The following is a 22,053-nucleotide window of genomic DNA, read 5'->3' as shown; positions in this document are numbered from 1 at the left end:
ACATTGTGAAGTGATAAGGAACAAGACTCACCGTTTTGACGTGACTACCCTTATTTCTAGGGCTCTCCCACGGCAGGTATCCAGGGGTCCTGTGCTGTAACCTGATTGGTGGAGGCGGGGTCCGGGCATGTGACGACCGGTAGCAGCCGGGCGAAATGGGAGGAAGAGGAGAAACGGGACAGATGGGAGATGGTCCTCTCTCAGGGGAAGGTGAGATGTGTCTGCTGCGCGAGGACAGCTCCAGGCGGGGGGAGAGGCTGCTGCTGCTGGGGGAGCAGCTCTCACTGCGGGGGGAGAAGGCCCTCGGTGACGCCTTCCAGCCCCGCCGGGAGAACAGAGCCCTCCTGCTGCCTGGAGATGCGGCCCTTCTGTTGGGCCAAACTCCCCTCGGAGAGGGCTCCTGACCCGGGGGAGGGCTGAGTCCCCGGGGCTCGGGGTCGGGGGTGTCCTGCTGAGAGCGCCTACTGCAGCTGGACCGCCCCTCTGTCGATTGGTGGTTGTCTGACGAGCAGGAAGACGGTTGATCGTCATGGGACTCCTCTTCCTCCTCCTCATCGTCATCATCGTTGTCGTCATCGTCCTCAGAGTCCTCCACGTCAGAAAACTGATGTTCCTCCTGTTCCTCTGCGCCACACACACGCTCATCACTTCCTGCTGTTTGTGCAAAAACAGAAACATGAAACGATATCCCCTTTACCTCCATTATCAAAGTCCTGCACTGAAAATCCTCGCACAAACAGACACGAAAAACATATTAACGGAACAATTTTCAGGGACAAGCACAAAGGGTTAGGGCAGCGTACTGTATCTTTACGACAAACCTCACCCACCACCCATCAAACCCATGTTATAAATAGACTGAGCATGAAAAGACCGGAATTTAATTGAATAGCACCATGCCTCTATTCACAAACTATCTCAACAGCCTTGTGAATGGAACGACGGTTTAAATGGCGCGTCCTTGGATGTGTTGACTGTAGTCTGTCAGCAAGAAAGAGATGGAGGTGGGGGGGGGGAGCAGGGGAAGGTTAGGGAGTAGATCGTGAGGTGGATGGCTTCGAGGCAGACTTAAGTGTTGAAATGCGTTTTGCCATACGTCAGCAACACATCCCTGAGAACAAGGTAGACTGCAGAAAACACATCTGGGGACTGTGAGGTGCTCTGTATTCTTCATTCATTCATCTTCTACTTTTTTCATATGCAAGGCCAAAGGGAGGAGAACAGAACATGTCGTTGCATAAGCTGTCAGTGCAGAGCAGCTACAATTCTTCAGAAGCAGAAGTTCATCCAGCGGTGTACCAATATTTCTCTACAGCGGATAGGAAACATGTGAGATGCCTTCCCATCCCCTCTTAAGTACCTGCTTCCTCGCTCTCTGGCTCGTCCAGTGATGACTCAGATACTCCCATAGCCTGGCATTTCTTCCCGTGAGCCTTTGACTTCATGTGTTTAGTAAGGTTCCCTAGGAAGGAAAAAGAAAAGCACATTGAAATGAACTCACTCTGGGAAAGGAAAATGAGGATATTGCAACAACAGAAACAGAAAGAAGCAAGTGGCTAAAATATAATGGGAAGAATAGCAGTATGAATGTTTTTAGTAACGTTGCGTTAACTGCTTACCTTTGGTTTTGAAGGCAAAGTTGCAGTGTTTGCAAATGAACGGACGGACATCTGTGTGTGTTCGGATGTGCTTTTTCAGCATGCTAGGCTTCTTACAGCGGATGCCACACTCTCCACATATGTACTTCCCCCGGCCGCGACCTCTCACATAAACATACTCATCATTGGACTTATATCTGAGAAAGAGAGCGAGAGAGGAGAAAGATAAGGGGTTCGATCACCACAAAATCACAATCTACATGTACTGTATATCCCTGATTTCACTTTGTGGTAAATCTAGGAGCTAGATGCACTGCTTTTTCATTGAATATCCGTGGTGGAAGATATATTATTTGAATGAAATTGAATTACATTTGAAAGCTGTAGCTAGCTAAAGTGCTTAGCCTCAGCCAATATTGTAGGGTGTGGCCAAGATATCTGTTTATAGAGATTAGGTGATGATTATTTTTGACTTTTCATTAGAGGCAACCTCTTTCGCATTAGGCTCATTGTTTTGGAAAAACATTTTTTAGTGCAGCTTTAATAATAATGATGAATGTGGATGACACAAATACATGAATACATGTACACACACTGGCCAAACAAGTCTTTCTCTATGGAAGTTGGTTGGGGAAGCCCCACCAAAACCCCAGCAGCACTGAGTCCCTCGGCTGTTCCCTCCTCTACACCCTGGCCACACAGAGAATACTTATTCTGCTGCGACCGGGCGGCCCTGCCAACAACAGCAGCAGCTAAAGAGAGGGAAGGGAAGCCTGGCTATGGCCAACAACCTAAAATAGACACTATATATAAAAAATAGGCACCGCATTTAGCTCTGGTCCACAAAAACATTGTTTATACTCAACCTTAATGTTTACCAAAAGACTATTTGTGAACGCAGTGGACCGCAGACATTTGACATTTGAATGAATTGTCCTCGATGAAAAACTCTGCCCTCGCCCATGAAAGGACGAACAATATATTCTGGACTGTAAACATTCAATGTTTGTTGACTGTGTTTAATTAAAGGATAGGCGCTAAAACTACAAGAACCCAGGCTGGGAATGCTCCCCGTTGTATAACAGAACCAGCAAATCATAACAAATTGTTACACAACTGTAATATAGTCTCAACAGTGGCATTATGTTGTATTCATTCAGGATCTGCTCACTGTTAACTGGCAAGTGTTTCTTGCCACTGCTAAAAATATCCACCCACACTTCAGTAAAAAGAAGACAGAAGTCGCACTTCACACATTGAGCATTAAATCAGCAGCACGTCTCAACCGACAATCTGCCCTTGCTGGTGCTGTAGCTTTACGGCTTCTTGGCAGATTGGTGAAGTGAATAGCGCTTTCAACCAGGATGTGATTGGTTGATAGCGCCACTGAATTTCTGAATAACAGAAAAAGGAAACACTGCAGGTAGATATAACCAATCCTTTTGACACTTACTGTAAGCCCTCTGTGTCTGTTTCACCACTGTGGTTAAAAGTGTCATGACAAATCTGCCGTGTTAACCACTTACACCATGCAAATCAATCTGCACGTTAGAACAGAATCTAGAGTTCAGCTTGTGCTCACTAAAGAGGGATTAAAGCTGACGTTCCACGGACTTCTGCTGCCGCCAGGAATGAGCCGATTGCTTGCTTAATTGCTAAGACATAAGGAGAAAGCTGCCTTGATCCAATATCTGTTAGCTCTGTAACTTGTTCTTTAGCTTTGTGATAATAATAAACTCTAGAGACCCCTGCTCCCCTCTTTTTAAAGGGATCTTTGAAATGGGATCGGGATAAGATTGGGGAAGTCACTGGAACATAAACAAAGCTGTACGATGCATATTCACAGATAAGAAAGTGTTTCTGGATCTCCAGGATAAAATGAGTGGCACGTAGTCATGATTTCAAAGGGTCGTCAAAAGGGAGATAGGGATAATGAGTGCTAACAGAGTCAGGGTACACAACATTCAGAGGAGCTGTGCTTATTTGCATGCACAGAGAAAACAGTAGAGGACACAGAGGAGCTTGGAAAGGAATAAAGAGAAAACATTACATAGGTAAGTAAAAGTGCAAGAGCTGCCAGACTGACACAGGCAGCATGAACAGAAGGAGGAGGGTTGGTGTGATGGAAACAGAGGACGTGAGGAAGCTGTAGGCTGTTTATGGATGAAAATGCACTCCCTGCATGTGTGTAATGCGTTGCTGCAAATGATAAAGACTGGTAATTAGCGCCTTATCTACTGTAAGGCAGACAACTCCTTCACACTCAATCTTTCCGCACATTAACAAAAAATACAGGCCTTAAATGTACAAGCAGCACATAGCAAAAAACATCCCTAAAAATCCCTTACGCGATAGCTCTTTAAAACTAAATCTGTTCCTATCAAACTACAAACAGTTTTCTCGTGAGTTTCTTAATTGGCATTTTATTTCCAATCCATCATTTAATCTCTGTATTCCATCTATTTTCTGCTATTTGCTTCAATGTAAACAGAGCTGGGAAACACTAAACACGTTAGAACTGGTACAGAGGATGTTCTGGACAGTCAGCACAAATATGTGTATAAGTAATTGTATTCTGTGCAATGACAAACAAATTGAATATAATCCCAAATCTAATCTATACATGAATGTAGAAAAGTGTAAAAAAGCGTACAGGTCTGTAGAAAAACACATGCGCATGTTATACAAAAATGCCAATCATGACTGATACTAATTGCTTGCAGATTGCTTCAAACTGTTGCGTTGTGTCTTCCTAGTAACTTATCACACACACACACACACACACACACACACACACACACACACACACACACACACACACACACACACACACACACACACACACACACACACACACACACACACACACACACACACACACACACACACACACACACACACACACACACACACACACACACACACACACACACACACACACACACACACACACACACACACACACACACACACACACACACACACACACACACACACACACACACACACACCTTTCCGAATTAACATTTCTAAAACACAGGCTTTCATGACATAACATGGTAAGAGGAAAAAGCTTGGCTGCAGGTACAAATGAAGTCCCTGCGGGTTTCAGTGCATCCAATCTGTTAAAAAGATACTCTCAGCTCTCCCTACTTGTTTTCATTCCGTCATCAGGCGTTGGTTTGCGACAGAAAAACCGATTACTTGTGTAATGAGGCACCGCAATTATTTGCAAATATTGAATTAAAAGATGTTCTTACCCGCCTTCAAAGATGCGAACACGAGGCGGCTCGCTCTGTTTGGAGGTGGAGGGTTCTTCCTCCTCCCTCATCTCTTTAGGCTCTTCCTTGTCGTTCGGCTCCTCATCCTTTACTTTGGTGAGGGTGCTAGGTGGGGTGGCATGTACCTACACTCAAGACACACATAGAAAAATTCAAAACAACTTAAAATAAAATGTAACATTTTTTATTGTTAAAAGAGTTCCCATGAAGGTAGACATTATTGAGTGAAATTGTGAAGTACACCTTTTAATAGATATTTAAAGAGTGAGTAGTTAAGGAAGTTTAAGGTCTCTTAAAGGTCACCTATTATGCAAAATCCACTTTTCCATGTCTTTCATACATAAACATGTGTCCCCTCTGTGGAAAGAGATTCTGAAAGTTTCAGGAAAAAAGATTTGCTCACTTTTTGTCCTGATCCATTTATATAAAAACCGGTCTGAAAATGAGCTGATCAGATTTTGGCCACTTTATGATGTCATAACGATTTTTTGGCTTGTGTAACCATTAGCCAATCACCAACCAAGGTAACAGTGTTCCCCCCCCCCCCCCGTATCACCTGAATATCCTCCTAGAGCACCACTGTGTTTTTTTAACCAAATATCTTGCAGAGGGGCGTGGGGAGTGGTACTTTTTTTCATCTAAAGTAACAGACAGAGAATCAGCACTTTTGAAACAGAGGGGTTTATGGGATGCTACAATATTTTCGAGCCACTTCACAGACATGTTTTATATTTATCTGAGACCTGTAATATATTGATGAAAAACAGTACAATAGGGGACCTTTAAACAGAGTGGTCTACAATAACTCATAAATAAAGTGGTGTAAATTGTGATCACGTTTACCTCGGACACACGTGGGGTCCTGCTACTGGCAGGGGCCAACCTGCCTTTGGCCGGGGTGGGGGCCGTGGCCATGGTGTACGTCTCGGAGCTGTGCTTCTGTTTGGAGCATAGCAGAGACATGGCCACCTTAGTGCTGAGGCCCGGCAGGTTTGGGTTGTGCGCACTGACACTCCAAGTAGAATAGACGGAGCTACGGGGGTCCGTCAGGGTGGACGGGTTGGGTTTGACATAGTTCAGGTAGCACCAGTTGACTGAGGCGGAGGTGTTGAGGCTGGGATATGAAGGGGCAGGCGGTGTAACAACCCCTTTATCCAAATCTGGCACCCCCTCCTTTTTTTTGGTTGTCTTTTCAGCATCCTTATCCTCCTCCTTCTTTCCCTCCCAATGATGTGTCCCTGGTAGTTGCTCTGACTCCCCCTCGACTTTCACAGATTCTCCCTCTAATCTCTCCGGCTGTTTCTTCTCCTCCTCTTCCAGTTTTCTCCCAGGTGTCTTACTTTCTTCTTCCTGATGTAGAACCTTCTGTTCTACGTCTTCCTCCTCCCGCCTCTCATCCTCTTCCTCTCCTGCCTTATGTTGATCCCCTTCCTCCCCCTCTTTTACCCTTTTCTGGTGACGCTGGGCCTCTGTGCTGAGCTCCAGACTGGCTGCAGGAGAGAGCATGCGTTTACTCCCTCCTGCCCCCAGTGGCCCATACCCCTCCAGAGATCCTGAGGCCAGCTCGGTGGGCAGAGACAGAGGAAGAAGACTCTTGATGTCTGGTGAAGGGACCTTCAAGTAGGACCTTTGCAGCTTGTCCCGCTCCACCTGGCCCATGATTACCATAGCTGTGCAAGAAATGGGTTCCTGTGAGTATGACGAGGCAAGAATCTGGGACAAAGTGGTATACATGGCACTGGCGTAGGTAGGTATATGTGTCTGGAGGCGCACTGGCACCACAAGTGACACTACTGGTGTAAGCTGAGCCAGGCATGTGGCGATGATCGGCCGTGGGTGGTGGTAAGAGATTCTTACAAGGGATTGATGTGTAAAGGCAGAAGATATGGAAGAGGTGGAGGGCCCGCTCTCTGTACTGAGAGGGGAAGCAACACGAGCAGTAAGTCTTGGAGGAAAAGGCAAGTACACAGCCTGGTTCTCTCTAGTCCTGGAAGAGAACTGAAGAGGAACAATAGCAGGAAGCTGATGGAAAGGTATACCCAACTGTTCTGCCATGTGGATGTGCGCTGGGTGCATCTGTATAGATGGAGGGGCTGTGTGGGAATGTAAGAAGGCTCTATGGATGATTTGGGTGGAGAGTACTTCAGAGACGGCTGTGTTGACGGGGAGTAGCTGGGATAGCGACCGTTGGGGAAATGCCTGTTGCAGAGAGAGCACATCATGAGAGGGTGGAAAGATGTGTGGCTGTAGCAGCTGCAGGGATTTCCCCGTGGCGTCCAAGCTGAACCGGGAGCTTGCCTTTGTTGAGTAAAGAGAAGGATGGATGGAGCGGGAAGGCCCAGGCTTTGGACTCTCCGTTCTGGACAGCTGATTGGTGCTGGCCCCCTCCTCCTGCTCAGGTTCCCCTAAGGTGGCATGCTTTACAAGGAGACACTTTCTCCTTTCTTTCCAGGAGGAGGAGGCAGGCTGCTGATGGGACAGCGACCCATAATCAAAGGATTTACTTCTGCCCTCGGAGATCTGCTCTGTTTGTTGGGGACTGGTTGGGGTCTGCTCTGAGGCCGAGCGTCTCATTTCCTTGTGGCTTTGGTGGTGTTGGTAGGAAGTGGATGGCACCATCAACATCTGGGAGCTTTGGCTGCAGGAGGCCCAGGCGGCGGGCTCGGATCGTGATGTGTCCTCAAAAGAAGGGCTTGAAGTGTGGGAGATGTTGCTCTCTTGACTGGGGCTGCGAGGCACAGACTCAAAGCTAGACTCCCCGGAGGACTGTGCTGCTTCTGCCAGGCGGAGTCTCTTCTTCTTTGGTGGCAGCTTCTCTGGAGGGAGCTGGGCCAGGGACTCGCTACGCTGAGGCCACTGGAACTCCTCCACTCTCTCCATCTCCTATGACAGATACATAGTTTACTAATCCAACATTACATGTAAGATGAAGGGATATTGACTGCTCACCTGCTAAATACAACCATAGAGGGTAACTTTACTCTACTATTGATTGTTTTTCCCATGCTTTTGGTCGAAGTAACTACATTTTAGAAGTTGGTCCAGTATTGAGCGAGTGTTTAAGCCGGCAGACGCTGTACACACTACAAATGTTTCATATGTCCACTGATTACATTTGGAGTCTTTTCATTAACAGTGATATTTTAATGCCGACAATCTGTACAAAATCAATGGCAAAAACAATCACTTTTACTGTACATGCATTGACGGTGTGGAATCACAAGGAAGCCCATCTTTGTAAATGACAGCTGCAGCTCTGTCGCTCAATACTGGACTACCCAAAACGTTGTCCCCATTTGCAACTTAGACAAAGAAACAAAATACCAATTTCCCTTTTTAATCCATAAATGTTTCACCTTTATTTGAAGGGAGGGACAAAACAAAGGTAATGCAGTGAAACTGTGTAAAATGTGCAAACAGATGTAGCCTTGTGTAATCCTATACCTTGGATGTGGATGCCGTTGCTGGCGGCGACACAGATGGCATATCAGTATCGGGCTCCACGGTAACAAAGATCTCTGGCACCTGGATGTTGCGCTGGCGGATCAGGCGAGATGTCGAGGGTGATGGTTTTGGCTCTGGTTGTGGTGTTTGCTGACTTTCTCTGAGGTCTGGTTTCTGACTCTCCGTGGACATGCTCTCCTGCTTCTCAAAAGAGCTTGTGTGTTGGATGACAGACACACCCTTCCTGTCCTGCTGCGGCTGTTGTTTTGGCTCAATCTGAAAACCTAGAAACAAACCAAAGAAACAACCATTCCTTTATATTGGTATACAAGCAATTGTCTATAGTGTAGTGTCATTTCCCACAGTAGTTCTTCGACTTTAATCATGTATATTAGCATTTTTGAAATAATTGTTTGGCCATTCACATTTCTAAGATTTTAAAGAGCATACAAATGAATGATAGAACAGGAGTGTTGCTAACAAAGGATAATGTCGTTATAATTTGATCTGCAGGGAAACATAAACAAACCTGAGAGGGCCTGGCTGTGCTCTGGTCTGCTTGGCACAGGGTTCAGGCCTGCAGAGTTTCCTGAAGTGGCTACGGATCCAGGGCTGGGAGGGTCCTCCTCTAGACTTTCCTCTTTCCTCCTCTTCCTCACCGCCATGGCCAGGGCTCGGAACTTAAAGTGCATCATCATCTGGGGACGATCCTCCCTGCTTGTTCTACTTGTCTCCCTGCTCTCTTGTTCCAGGGTTTGCTGTCTTGGGCACATGTCTCTGTGGGCCTCGTAGCTTTCACTGTGTTGGAAGTGGGCCCCGCATGCTTCACAGTCCAACAGGCTCTGACCCTTTAGCTGTTGTTGTTGCTGCCTGGCGGAGGAGGAAGAAGTGGGGTCAGAGTCTTCCAGCATGAGCTCAGCTCCCAGGGGAACTTCTATGGCAGGCTGGCGCCTCAGCATACGCTGGACATGGCCAACCCTTATCTCTGCTACCACTGCTTGCTGCTCATCGAAGGACTGGCAGAGACGGTAACCTCCGGGAGACATGGTGCTGCAGCGGGGGGGCTCTCCTTGGCTGGTAGAGGATGGCATTGAGTGGCTTCTTAGCAGAGGCGCCCCTGACAGCTCCTGGGTTCCCGTTGGATCTGCCTCAGGATGTTGAAGGTGCTTCAAACCACTGGGGCCAGGGGCTTCACCTTTGGGATCAAATGCGTAGGGATCTTTAGGGGTGGTACATTTGGGCGATTCCATGCTGCTCTTCCTGGACAGAGAGGAACGTCTGGGCTTCACACTGTCAATCTCACGGGTGTCCACTACCGCTTCATTGATAGTGATGAGTTTAGTAATGTGTTCTATTACTTGGGTTTTGGGTACAGCGAAAGTAAGGCTCTTCTCCTCCCTTCCAGAGGATGAAGAAAGTGAAGTATGAGGCTGCTGCTGATGGGGACTGCGCTGCTGCCCTCCCAGCCTTCCATATTTACCTAGAATAATTTCTGCGTAGGTTTTGGCACTGGTACTGGGAGGGCTAACTTGGGACAGGTCCGTGCTGCCTGACCCGGAGAAGTAGCCAGACTCTGTGCTGCCCTTGCTGCCTGGGCCCAGAGAGGAAGATGAGGTGGAGAGGGATGAAAGGCGGTCATCTGAAGAAGTCTTCGGGCCACGTTTCCTTTCACTAAGCCTCAGTGCCAGCCTTTGCTTGACAGCCTGAGAGTCTTCAAGCCTCTGGCTCTCCTCTGAGCCTCCCAGCGGCTCCTTACCACCTTTTCTCTGCTGGCCCAACATTACCTTTGAGGAGGACTTCCTATGTTGGCCCGTCTCTTCTTCAGACTCAGTGCTTTCTCCTTCTGTGTGTTCCTCAGGGTCTTCTCCAACGCCACTGCCCTCTGGTCCGCTCAAACTGGGCTCATCACGACTGGACGATAGCCCCGCTTTAATGCGATGGGCATGGGACTTGCGGTGCTTGTACAGGTTGCTCTTGGTCTTGAATGAAAAGCCACAGGGGGCACAAGGGTAGGGTCTTTCCCCCGTATGGGAGCGAATGTGTTTCTGAAGAACGCTTGGCTTGGCACATGGACGGCCGCAATAAGTACACACATATTTCCCTGGTTTTTGGGGTTTCTTTTCCCCTTTTCTGGGTGAGCTTACTCCTTCTGGGTTGTCTTGGCTGGACTGAGATGGGACCCCATGAACATGCTCACCCGGGTTGGAGGAAGTAGACAGGAGGGATGAGCTTGATGAGGAAGCTGGAGAGCAGAAGCTGCCTCCTGAGGGACCTGCGCTGTCCGAATTCTGCCATGTTACCGCTTGCTGCTGCTGTAACCGAAGCAGAAGGTCGGAGCGTTTGGGTTGGCGATTTTGCAGGCGGCCCAAAGCTCTGTGTGAAGGGCGAGGGGTAGGAGGCTGCTGGGGCTGCTGAGGTGGGACAGATCCTAGAGAGGATTCAGCAGTCTCTTGCTGCTCCTGACTTCCCGAGCGCTCCCCATCAGCCGGACGGCTGGGCTCAGCCTCCATAGAGTGGGGAGGAGGCCTCACAGACACACACAGAGGGGCTCTCAGAGCCTCATGGGGCAAACCGCATGGCAGCTGAGAGGTCAGAGGCAGGGGAACATCGACGACTGTAAATCACAATGGAGGGCCTTTTTGAGTGTGGGCCAAGAGTTATTCAAGAGGACCAAATGAGGCATCATTAAAAGATGCCCTGGAGCTGCACGGCTGCAGGTAAACATGGATCATGTCTCTGTACAACGCAGCTCTGCTTCTGTCCAGCCTCAGCCATTCTAACAGCCCTCCCAAGGTCTTCTCTGCTTCTCCTTTGTTGGTTGTCACGAGTGTTCGCTTCTGAAAAGAAACACAGACAAATCTTTAGATTCTTAAAAAAAGATTCACTTTACAAAAAAAAAAACAGGAATAAAACGTTTTTCTTAGACGAAAAAAATTGAAAGGTCCCATGTCATGCTTTTCCGGTTATTACCCGTCCCCTTGTGTGTAAACGGTCTGCAGAGTCAAAAACCCTCAAAGTACACCCTGTAGCGAGTAAAACTCTAACACAGAAAATACCTGTCTATCAGTAGCGTGACGTGGATAAAAAATTAGGGGGAGCAAATAATACGTCCTTTCTTTTGGGGTGGGGGGGTGGTCAATGTAATAACGTAACCGTAACCAGATGAGTGATTACAGCGCCCGGTATCATTTTACACACATTTGTATCATACAGATGCAGGACTTACACACGCCTGTTATCTGACCGACAGGTCCGCACGCACTCTCCAGCCGAAACTCTAATAAGCATTCATTCACAAACTAAATCAGGAGACTTTTAACGTTTTACGTCCGTTTCGCTCCTTTGTTCCTCGCTGTACACAGCTCCAGTTTGGGCATTGGCCTGTCATCAGATTGTATTTGTTGTTGCTGCTGCAGCGGAAGTTTAGTACAATTATTTTTGATTAAATACTCCGAATCTCCACCCTCCATAATTGCTTGCTACTTTCTAACGGCGGTGAGAGTGGTGCAGTGACGCTATTTTTTCTATATTAGATTTATGATTCGAAAATTATAAAAGTAGGGTAGACATGTGGATATTATCCGACTGAACAAAACGTGCATTTACCTAACAGGTTCGTTTTCCACTGACATCTTTTCGAGCTATTTTCCAAAATCCTATGGAGAAATCCCATTGCTATTTTGTCGAGGGAAACCGAGCGCAGCTTACTTCCGCTTTTTGGGACGCGTCACTGCACCACTAAGTTGATGTGATTTGATTGGATTGTGAGGCAAGGGAAGCCAGCCGCCTCTGGCTTCCCTTGGCATGGCCCTGACCAATCACAGGTTGGCAGGGGCATGACGTGAGCCTCATCTGATTGGTCAATCCCTCCATTTTTTTTCACCAAGGGAAGCAAATTTAGGCTGGCCTCCTCTCGCAACAGAGAGTGCAATCTACTGTTTCACTATAACATCTAGAGGGGCGCTGTTTCACTCTTTGTAAAATACTCAATGAGAATGGGGGAGAGACGGGCCGGCAGCAACACACAACAAAGAATTTCTGAAACTAAACGAAGTGTTTTCATTTATTTATTAAAATTATAACTACAATCCGAAAAAACAGGGGAAGCCTGGCTTCCCTTGGCCTCCAGGAGAAAACGCCACTGCTGTCTATGCTGCCCCAGAACGCGTCGTTGGAGATTTATCTTTTTCCATTGTTTTCTTCCTGGGTTCTGTGACGTGTGAACACCCAAATCAACAACAAATGACCGGATTGGCCCAAATGGACCAATCCGTGCAGCACCTCACACACCAGGATCCCTTGGCGTCACTATCTCGTCTACTACAGGGAGACCCCTTTGACTTGCATAGAGCTCCCTAAACGCTGGTAATAGACGAGTTGGTATCGCGGAGAAATGCTCTCCGCAGACCCATTCTCACAGCGTTATAAACCTTTTTCTTACTCAATATCAAGCCACACTTATTGTTTTTACTTTATTTTATTGTAATGATTATTCAAGCTCCTTGACATCTAAAGGCTGCTAAAAAGCCTGCCATGCAGTCTGAAAAAGAGTTATGTTGGCAGGGCAGGAGGCCAAAATCATTAGTGTCCTATCAAACTCCCTTATTAAGAATTGCCCCTACATATCATACTATGACAAATCGGGTTACATTTCAGGCGTAGTGTTGAGCGAGGTCAGTGTTGTAATGAGCACATTATCAAGGTAATTGCATCATCAACATGTTATTGCTTCTCATCTGTCCTGGCTTCAACTCTTAATAAGCGGATAGTGTGCAGTGATTCAGGAGACAGAGGCACAGCTGCTGTAAATCTATTTACAAATGTGGAATGAAGATGTTCTGTTACTGGCATGGTGATCTCAGCTCACAGGCATATGTGTATTTCCACATACTGTACACCCACTTCCTTCAAATTCCCTTTAAATTGAGACTTTGACTCTAAAAGAGACATATCAGATTCATATCCAACCCATGACTGGCCCAGTCTGCAGGAGTCAGAGAAGAGCACAGTGTCAAGGCAAGGAGTCAAAACAAATGTTGTAAATATGGCCTATCCTTATCTGATCTGGCACTTAGGCCAAAGGGGGTAAACGGAGGGGGAGCTGTTTTCTAGTGGATAAAGAGATTTGACAGCAACTGCATTTCAGCCTCAGCCCCTCACACTCTGCTGGTATACAGGCACCAGGGTTCAGTGTTAATGAGGGCTGCTTGTTATGAAGCCTGAACAAAAAACAAAAAACTTTTATCAAGACGGATGTAGTGTAATATTTCCCACTCACACACTACTACAGAGCTGTGTTTATGAGGTGCCAATATAGCTGATCACAGAGACTAGCGAGCGCGACAAAATCTCCCCTTTTATCAAGATGTATGTTCTGTAATATTCTCCACTTACTAGAAATCCTGTGCTCCGTTTCAGCTCCAGACACAAGATTCTTGTATCGCGGCCAATCAAAACACATTCTGGGAATGGATGGGGCTAATCATAACATTTTCACTGAGCAGCCATGCCCAACTGCTGACAGTCCCAGCACAGGCTCATCCAGAGCATCAATCATCGCCCAAGACGTTGACACTATTTTCTCCCCCCTCAGACTCTACAGATCAGCGCTCACTGAAGGAGGACGCTGCGTGTGTTCACCTCACAGCTGTAGATCTCTGTGATGGTGCAGACAGCGAGCACCACCTCTGACATTAAAGAGGAGAGAGGATAACAAAGGGTCGGTACGGATACAGAACTAATGCAGAATCTGAGGGGTAAAAGATAGAAAATGTATAGATGATATGATATGCAGATACAGTATGGGTAAGAAAGAGTGCAGGACGACATGAGAAGAGGTGGGGAAGATAGAAAAAGACTGAATCAGTGATCCAGTGGCTGCAGACTGCCGCTCAAGGTGCCTGCGATGGCAAGGCAGCACTGACAGTTTTTTGTTTTTTTAATGAGCCACACTTTTGCTCTCACAATATTTCGAAAAAAAAAAACACTCTTCACAGTCAGCCTTCATTAGAGCCAGTTTACAGTGGAGGGTAAAAAAAAAGGGAAGAGAATCAGTCTTCCTCTTGGAAACAACTTGACAGATTCTCGGCTCCGTCTCCGCGTTCCCCCACATCTGTTGAGGGCAGATAGTCTGTTGAGTGTGTGTTTCTTTGATTACAACAGACTTTTACCATCAACACACAGCAATTAGGCAGCACAACAAACTGAATCAACAGCAATTAGAATTCACTTCTCTGTTTTCATTTGCTCATCTTCCACCTTTTCAAATGTACAGGAAGACTTTTGTATGTGATGGCAGCCCTTTTCTAACTCGAGCTGTTGAGCCTAAGAGACACATCACTCTCTGGAGTCTGCAGAGAGGTTAGATAAAGAGGGAATGGAGCCCGCCAATGGTGAAGGACGTTTACTGAAGTAGAAGCAGTAATGGTGTATAAATACACTGTTAAGTAGAAGTCCTAAACAAATATAACGAAAGTACTCATTCTCTACAAGTTTCAGATGATATGTTGGATTGCATTAGTATTTATTGGAAGAATGAATGTGTTGACTACTTTAATGTTGAAGTCGGTAATATATAAAAGTATTGGTAGTACTTGAGTAAATGTATTTACTTAATGTCCACCACTACAGTTCGCTAAGTTTTTATATCAGATCCTGAATGACAAGAGTTGATCCTTTTACACTTGCATTTTAGAGATACAATTGGATGAGAACATCGCTGGTTGTGACGTAGTAGAAGAAGAAGAGCAGGAAGCATGACGTGCGAATAGAAAATAGAAGGATTGAGCAAGAGGGAAAGCACAAGGACCAAGACCAAGTGTCCTCCTCAACCCCGCTGTAATAAATGTCTTTGCTCATGTAGTCAGTTATCAGAGTGTAAGTTTAATGATCTTTGGCATAGATGTTGATGCAGCCCTTAAACAGGGCGATTAGAGGGTTTTTAAGGTTGGGGAGAGCACAGCTTACATTATTCATGGCAGTCTAGACTGCCAGCTCTGAGCAGGGGAAACACAGAGTCAGGGACTTGCCAGGAAGAAGGAAAGCCTGAGTCTAGCCTACATTAAGCCACACATGCACCCCACAGCGCACATACGGTGTACAGTACTCCTCTCCCCATAATCACGAACACACAGCAGCCCTGAATCTGCTGCGAGACGTCAGACCAGCCAATCAGAAGCCGTGCCCTGAGGTGACCTACCCTGCATACACTCATCCTCCTGCTGTCTGACGAGGGGTTTTCCTTTCTCATCATCCTCATTCCACAGAGATTACTTCATCAACGGCAACTACGTATTACGTGCAACACTTTAATGCTCTATTGGCTCAACATAAATCAGTTGAGGATGTTAACACTTGTGGTGAAGCACACAGGTTATATACATTTCTCTCACCTTATCGATGAGCAGTCTTCACTCTGATCTATTTTTAGGTTGAGGTGAGAGCGGGAAGCCACTGATGCGGATGTTAAATGCTGCTGTTCTTTTGATTGAAGATGTCAGATGAAAACCACAAAGCTAATATTAGACGGAGTAAGAAAATGACAAACTGTGAACGCACCCTTCTGGTTTCCTTATTCTGTATGTAATTCAGAGAGCAGTCTCATATGCCGGGATTTGTTGTGTGAACTAGTTTCTGGTGTCTGTGCCTAAAATGTGATTAAAGACCTGGTCCACGGAGAGAAGAGGATGAGTGAGGAATGTGTGTCGATGCAAAGGTGCTTTGTCAGCAGAAACAGGCACTGATGCGGGTATCTGTAGGACACACACACACACACACACACACACACACACACACACACACACACACACACACACACAGACACACACAGACACACACACACCTTCCATCATCTCCGCTGTGTCTATTAAGTCCAGCCGTTCCACTCCTCAAACTAGAAATCCCATTAAAAAAACAGTTTGGATCAGATTCTGCTCGATAAGTAGCGCAGCAGTTTTACAGGTAAAACGTCATTATCATGCACAGGAGAGTACAGCCAGGCAGAGTTTGTGTTCATTTCCTCATCAATACCCAGACGCATTCATGCAGCTGGTAATGGTGGAGAAAAATATGGGCTCAACCTTACATTACCTTGTGCCCTGAGAACAGAGAAACCCTCTTAAGTGCTTTTAAAAAAATCTGCTGTCGTACCGCTCCAAATGCACGCGCACACACACACACACACACACACACACACACACACACACACACACACACACACACACACACACACACACACACACACACACACACACACACACACACACACACACACACACACACACACACACACACACACACACACACACACACACACACACACACACACACACACACACACACACACACACACACACACACACACACACACACACACACACCTCTCTCTCCCCATTCACTCCTACTGGCGGTAGCCTGGTGCAGGTTCCCATGGAAACCAGCCTACTCTGAGCAACGGCAGATGGAGAGGGAGCTGGAGGTCTAAATTTATCTCCCAGCATCCTTTCTGACTACAGACGCACACTGGCAGCAGGAAGTGAAGAGGGGAAAAGCTTTGTCTTGGCGTGCATTGACAAGCTGACATGACCCTTGACATCTTAATTTCTTATAGTGACGAGCTGCTGACCTCACAACAGATTAACACATACTGTAAGGTTTGCAAAGAAAGGAACCGCAATGAAGCAATACAACATATTTTACTGTACTCACCAGCATTCCTTGAGTATAAGGTAAACAGAAAGTTAAATCATAGGACACCACCAAAAACCAGGCTGCCAATCAAATAAATCCTGCTAACCAATCACAGAACCGCAGTTTAGTTTAGGGGTAAAGGACTGGAAAACAAAACCTGGAGAGAGCGTCAAACCTCAGAGGCCAACGCTCACACACACCCAGGGATATCACTGGTGTCAGGAGAAGCTGCTCGCTAAGGAGAACGCCGTCTGAAAAAACAGCACATACCAGAGCTCTCACTCACTCTCCCTCAGCGCCGCGCGGGATGCATGGGGATAACTGCACCTCTGAAGCGAGAGGTTACAGGGAAGGATTTCACAGGGCTTTGATAAGACTGGCAGTTGACAAGTGTTGCAGTGTTCCCTTTGATTAAACAGAAGCCAGTGAACTGCAGGTCAATACCAGTCTTTGAATCAAACATGAGTGGCACAGCAGAGCCGGGTAATGCACACCTCAACGCCAGGACAAGATTCCGCTGAGAGTTTTTTAATGATATCCCTGGTAGTGGAAAGTTGGCCCTTTTTGGTGACATAATCAACTGTAAAAACACACAACTTTAACTAAATTGCAGGTTGCCAGGTTTTCCATCATTTCTTTAAGGCCAGGACCTTCATGGATGGATATCATCTTTTTTCTAGTCACTTAGTTTGTCAATTTTAGTAACATGGTCCAAAATTGGTCTCAGAGGGCTTTACCTCTGAGTAGAGAGCTATCTTAAGACCCTCAACTCAGATAAGGAATAAATAACACATTTCCAAATTCATGAAAAAAGTGACAACTACAGGTAAATGATCCTGATTCGAATTAAAACTTGTTTTCCTCTTTCAAACTTTAAATACATCTAGAAATGTAAATCCTTATATCATCATATGCATATAATTCAGTTCCCTTTGTCATACTAAAACGAGCAAGGTTTCGTTAAGCAGAGTTTTTGACATTCACAATGCTGTACATGCTGTACAAAATACTAAGGTTTCAAACAACACATTTGAAATAATAAACGATCCTGTTTGAAACAGCTGCAATAACTAAATAACTCACTTGAAATAGCTGACAAGTAAAGTCATGATATGTAGGGAAAGAGAGAGGGGACAAGACCAAGGAGAGAAAGGGAGACAGAGATGGATTTTAACCAGAGAGCAAGACAGGGAGAGAAAGAGTGAGGAGAGGGGGAGGGGCGTGCAGAAAGAGAGAAAAGGAGAGAGAGAGAGACACAGACAGTTTAAATTACCTGACAGCGCAGTCTGGTCTTCCCCCTCAGAGACGCTTCACAGGCACTGTGAGACAAGCAGGGAGAGCCAGAGAGTGAGAGCGGATATGACTGTTTGAGTGGGTGTGTTGCCGAGAGAGAAAGAGAAAGAGAAAGAGGGAGGGAGAGACAGGCTGGGGGTGAGGCAAAAAAAAGAGTGATGGAGAGAGAGGGAGAGGGAGAAGACAGTGTATGAATGTTTCCACAGTACAAATGCAAGGAGAGGAAGAAGATGCGGTAGCAAGAAGAAACTAAAAGTGACTCATATTCCCGTAGCATCTCCAAAACAATCCTACCACCCTATCTGAAACAACAGTATGGCATCAATTGTCACGTAACTGAAGTGTACGACTGCCAAAAACATGCACCTACGGATTAAGGACAAGAGCTGATGGATAGGATTACAAACAGGTCTTACTCTGGGTTTTCCCCTGTCACACACAACCCTGAGGGCGATTCCTCGCAATTATCACCATCAAATCAGCAAAGTTATCCTATTGTGGATGCAGGTTAAGAAAAAACACAGCCAGCTTCTTCCTCAGTGACAACCATCTGCCTATGTGAACATGTCCCATTTACTTAAATCTTCCAGTTCCAGTCACCGTGCTGCCCCTGCATTACGCAGAACTCGGGTTAGGCCTATCAGCCGTGCAACACGACAGAGAGAGGAGGGAGAAAGAGAAAGAGAGAATTGAGAATGAACGGAGGTCCTGCTGTTCCATAGAGCTTTGCCTCACTGGCAGAGCACAGGAAGTGTGAGTCACACGCTTGAAAATAAACACACTCACACAGCGACGAGCCGGCGCACAGAGCGGGCGGATGGCTGGGCTGCTGATCAGAAGGAACGTGAATCCTCACAGGCCGGCAACACGTGGTGGCATGTGGGGCCAGATGATGGGTCAGTCGAAAAGGAAAATATGTTTTTCTCCCTCTCTACTTAATCGATTATATTCCTTCTCCTTGTTTGTTCACATGGCACCTTTCCTTTCTCTTCTGATCTGCATTCCCTCTCTTATTTGATTTGCTCCCAGTCAATAGGAGTGTTGTTCAGGACTTGGTGATTACCCCTGGCTCCATCCTGCTGCTGGCTGACTGCTGTAGGGGACTGCGTTGGCCTGATGCTGGGCTTCTCTCTCTAAGAGAGGCTCCGAGGCTCTGTATTGTGTCTGCCTGAATGTGCTCATTGTCACCCTTTACAGTACGCACCTTCTATACTGTACTTCCCTGCGAGGGACCTTTGCCCATCCGTCATCCCTTTGTCCTCTGTTCCTCAGACTGAGGGCTTCTGACGGGAAGGTTGGGCCTGGGAACAACACTGCCACTGTGGCGATGATTGACAGGAAAGTTGCTCTACACAGACGTAACGATTAGCGAGGCCGGGGACCGGGCTGCAGACACACAATCTGCTTAGAAGCTACAGAGAGCTGGGACGTATTGAGTTGAAAAGTCCTGCAAGCGACAACAGAGAAGATAATAATGTTGTGTTGTGATCAAAATGGGAAGTGCAACCATCACAAAGGAGTTCAAATCAAGGTTTCGTGATGCTCTGATCAAATGTGCTGCTCCAATGGCCCCAGGCATGTCAGGCTCAAAATATGCAAAGACGTTGTTATTTACGGTAAAGGGAAACAAGGGCTCCCCTGTGGTATGGTCACATGATGAGGCAATTTTACATACTTGACACACACACACCCAACTATACGATATAATGCAGAGGCAAGCAACACCTAAAACGCACACATCATGCTTTATAATAAACTTCATGTTGTTTTGGAGAAGCCGCAGACTATAATTAAGACCAATTGGGTGGTTTGGGCATTTACAGGCAACCATACAGATGACATATTTTTGGACTTTCACCCCGTAAAGTGCAGTAAAATGGGAGTATTCAGAGAAAGTTGTCTCTGTTCTGAGGGCAGATTATTTCAGACGTGTGGTCTTGCAGTAAACTGATCCCCTCTGTCCATAAGACTGTGGTATTATGATAGAAACAAAACACATTTAAAGCGGGAGCCCACCTAATGGAAGTCACTGTGGCTAATTCTTTCTTCTCTTGTTTGTATTTATTTGAAAGAAGCAGACCTAATCAACCCAAAGTGGGCTGAGTCTTCTGGGAAAGCATGGCAAGACACTAAATCCAAGTCATTACTCTGGTAAATGTAGCTGTATCATCACTTCATTCTCACCCTCCACTTGAAAACATAAAACTTCTCTTATTTGACATAAAGCGCCCAAAGTTTGACATAAACCTTGGCACTTTCTTCAAGGTACAACGTTTAGTTTGAGCAAACACCATGATGACTGGAGGACACCAGCACACAGTGGAAAGGGACTGAGTGTGTTATTTAATAATCAAGTAAGCATTGGGCAACTCATGTGATAAAGCTGAAGAAATATTTTTGAAACCGGTGCAGATACAATCCCGATGATTCCAAAAACCTTACTCTTAGTCATGCTTGATTGAATAGGAACTTTGCCTGGATGGATCTGTTTATAACTTACAAAATGATGGTGGAAATAAGTAAATATCTGATCAAATAATGAGCCAGTACAAACATATGTAGTAACTGGTTCAAACTCTCAGCACATTTAATTGTGATGGATAAGGCATATTTAAATATAAAAAATGTACATCAAGTTTTACCCAAACTAACACTGGCAGATATGGTGCTGCTAGTGGAGAGCGACTTGGAACCAGCTGGCCTGCTAATGGAGTTGAGCATGCAAGTCTTTTGTTAATGCCAATCGATAAGTATCCTCGGCAGATGTGATATCTGATCCTGTAAAACACTGAAAGACTGACCACCCTCTGTTTCACTCAGCATCTCTCTCTTTTTCCTCTCTAGGGTTTTCTCTGCCTCTCTCCCTTCTGCTTTTCTCTGTTTCTCCGAAACACATTCCCAATTCCCTCATTGCAGCCACTCTCTCCCCTTTACTTAGTTCTCAATTTCAGCCTCACAACACACTCATTATCTTTTCCATGGTGCTGGGGCATTAATAAGCGCCACTGTCTTTATATGCGGCAGAGTAAACTTCATGTATATTATGAGGAAGGCTACCAGGAAATCATGTCTCCAGGGTTGCTGTGGGTAGTGATTATGGAAAGAGGCCTGGCCCTGAGTAAAGTCCCTGATAGGGATATAATATATAGAGCAGATAATATATCATTAGCTATTTGCGACAGTAGTGTAAACCCAACTATTATGGTTTATACAGTATAAGTGTTTTCTGAGTCTTTAGCATTAGATCTGATTCACTGCCTCAAAGGCAAGATGGTCTTCTGACGTGATGAAGCAAACAGAAGGGAAGGCAGTGAACAAACACACTCGGGGCCTCGTAGGGAGTTACTGTAAGAGAAGTGAAACAGATAATGTCAAAGGAACCTCATCTGCCTATCGGGACAGCCCGACAACAGACATCAAAACCTTCACGAGTGGTGTGCAAATGAAATAAAAGGGTAACAAAGCATGGGGGGAGGTGGACCGGGAGTGGATAAATATAACTGAGAACTGACATTTTCAAAAGCTGTCCTCCGTGCGCCCACAAGATTCAGTGATGCGTGGATGTCAAGATCACAGCGCTAAATCTCCCACGCAGCTTATTGTGCCCGTCGTTCACAGTCGGCTGCTTTGTGTTTGCTCTCTCAAGTCATGGAGCAACTGAAAAGAAAGGGCTCAAGGCAGATACACATCTTCAGCTAAGGTGATTGGAGTGGAGACAAGTTAAAGCTCAACCTCAGCCTTTTATGGTG

General features: G+C 46.1%; 1 protein-coding gene across 10 annotated transcripts in view; it reads right to left on the bottom strand.

The window, feature by feature from the left end:
* Positions 1-22,053, bottom strand: part of hivep3b (HIVEP zinc finger 3b) — a 39,468-nt gene that overhangs the window by 1,575 nt on the left and 15,840 nt on the right. For 3 of the 10 annotated variants that reach the window (XM_079692439.1, XM_079692438.1, XM_079692443.1), the window contains 8 exons: positions 18,285-18,330; positions 8,853-11,160; positions 8,324-8,607; positions 5,723-7,762; positions 4,859-5,004; positions 1,620-1,795; positions 1,361-1,462; positions 32-654 (listed from right to left, as the gene is read on the bottom strand). In XM_079692439.1, the coding sequence (XP_079548565.1) occupies positions 32-654; positions 1,361-1,462; positions 1,620-1,795; positions 4,859-5,004; positions 5,723-7,762; positions 8,324-8,607; positions 8,853-10,833 (5,352 nt within the window). In that variant the 5' untranslated portion in view covers positions 10,834-11,160; positions 18,285-18,330. Of the gene's footprint in view, positions 1-31; positions 655-1,360; positions 1,463-1,619; positions 1,796-4,858; positions 5,005-5,722; positions 7,763-8,323; positions 8,608-8,852; positions 11,161-11,929; positions 12,153-13,717; positions 14,011-18,284; positions 22,035-22,053 lie in introns of those variants that run through there. The other 7 variants (XM_079692436.1, XM_079692441.1, XM_079692440.1 and 4 more) reach the window with 5 other exon arrangements.

This window comes from Notothenia rossii (assembly GCF_949606895.1).
Source record: "Notothenia rossii genome assembly, chromosome: 7".
Lineage (NCBI taxonomy): Eukaryota > Metazoa > Chordata > Actinopteri > Perciformes > Nototheniidae > Notothenia > Notothenia rossii.
This window is presented reverse-complemented; position numbering and strand designations above follow the sequence as displayed.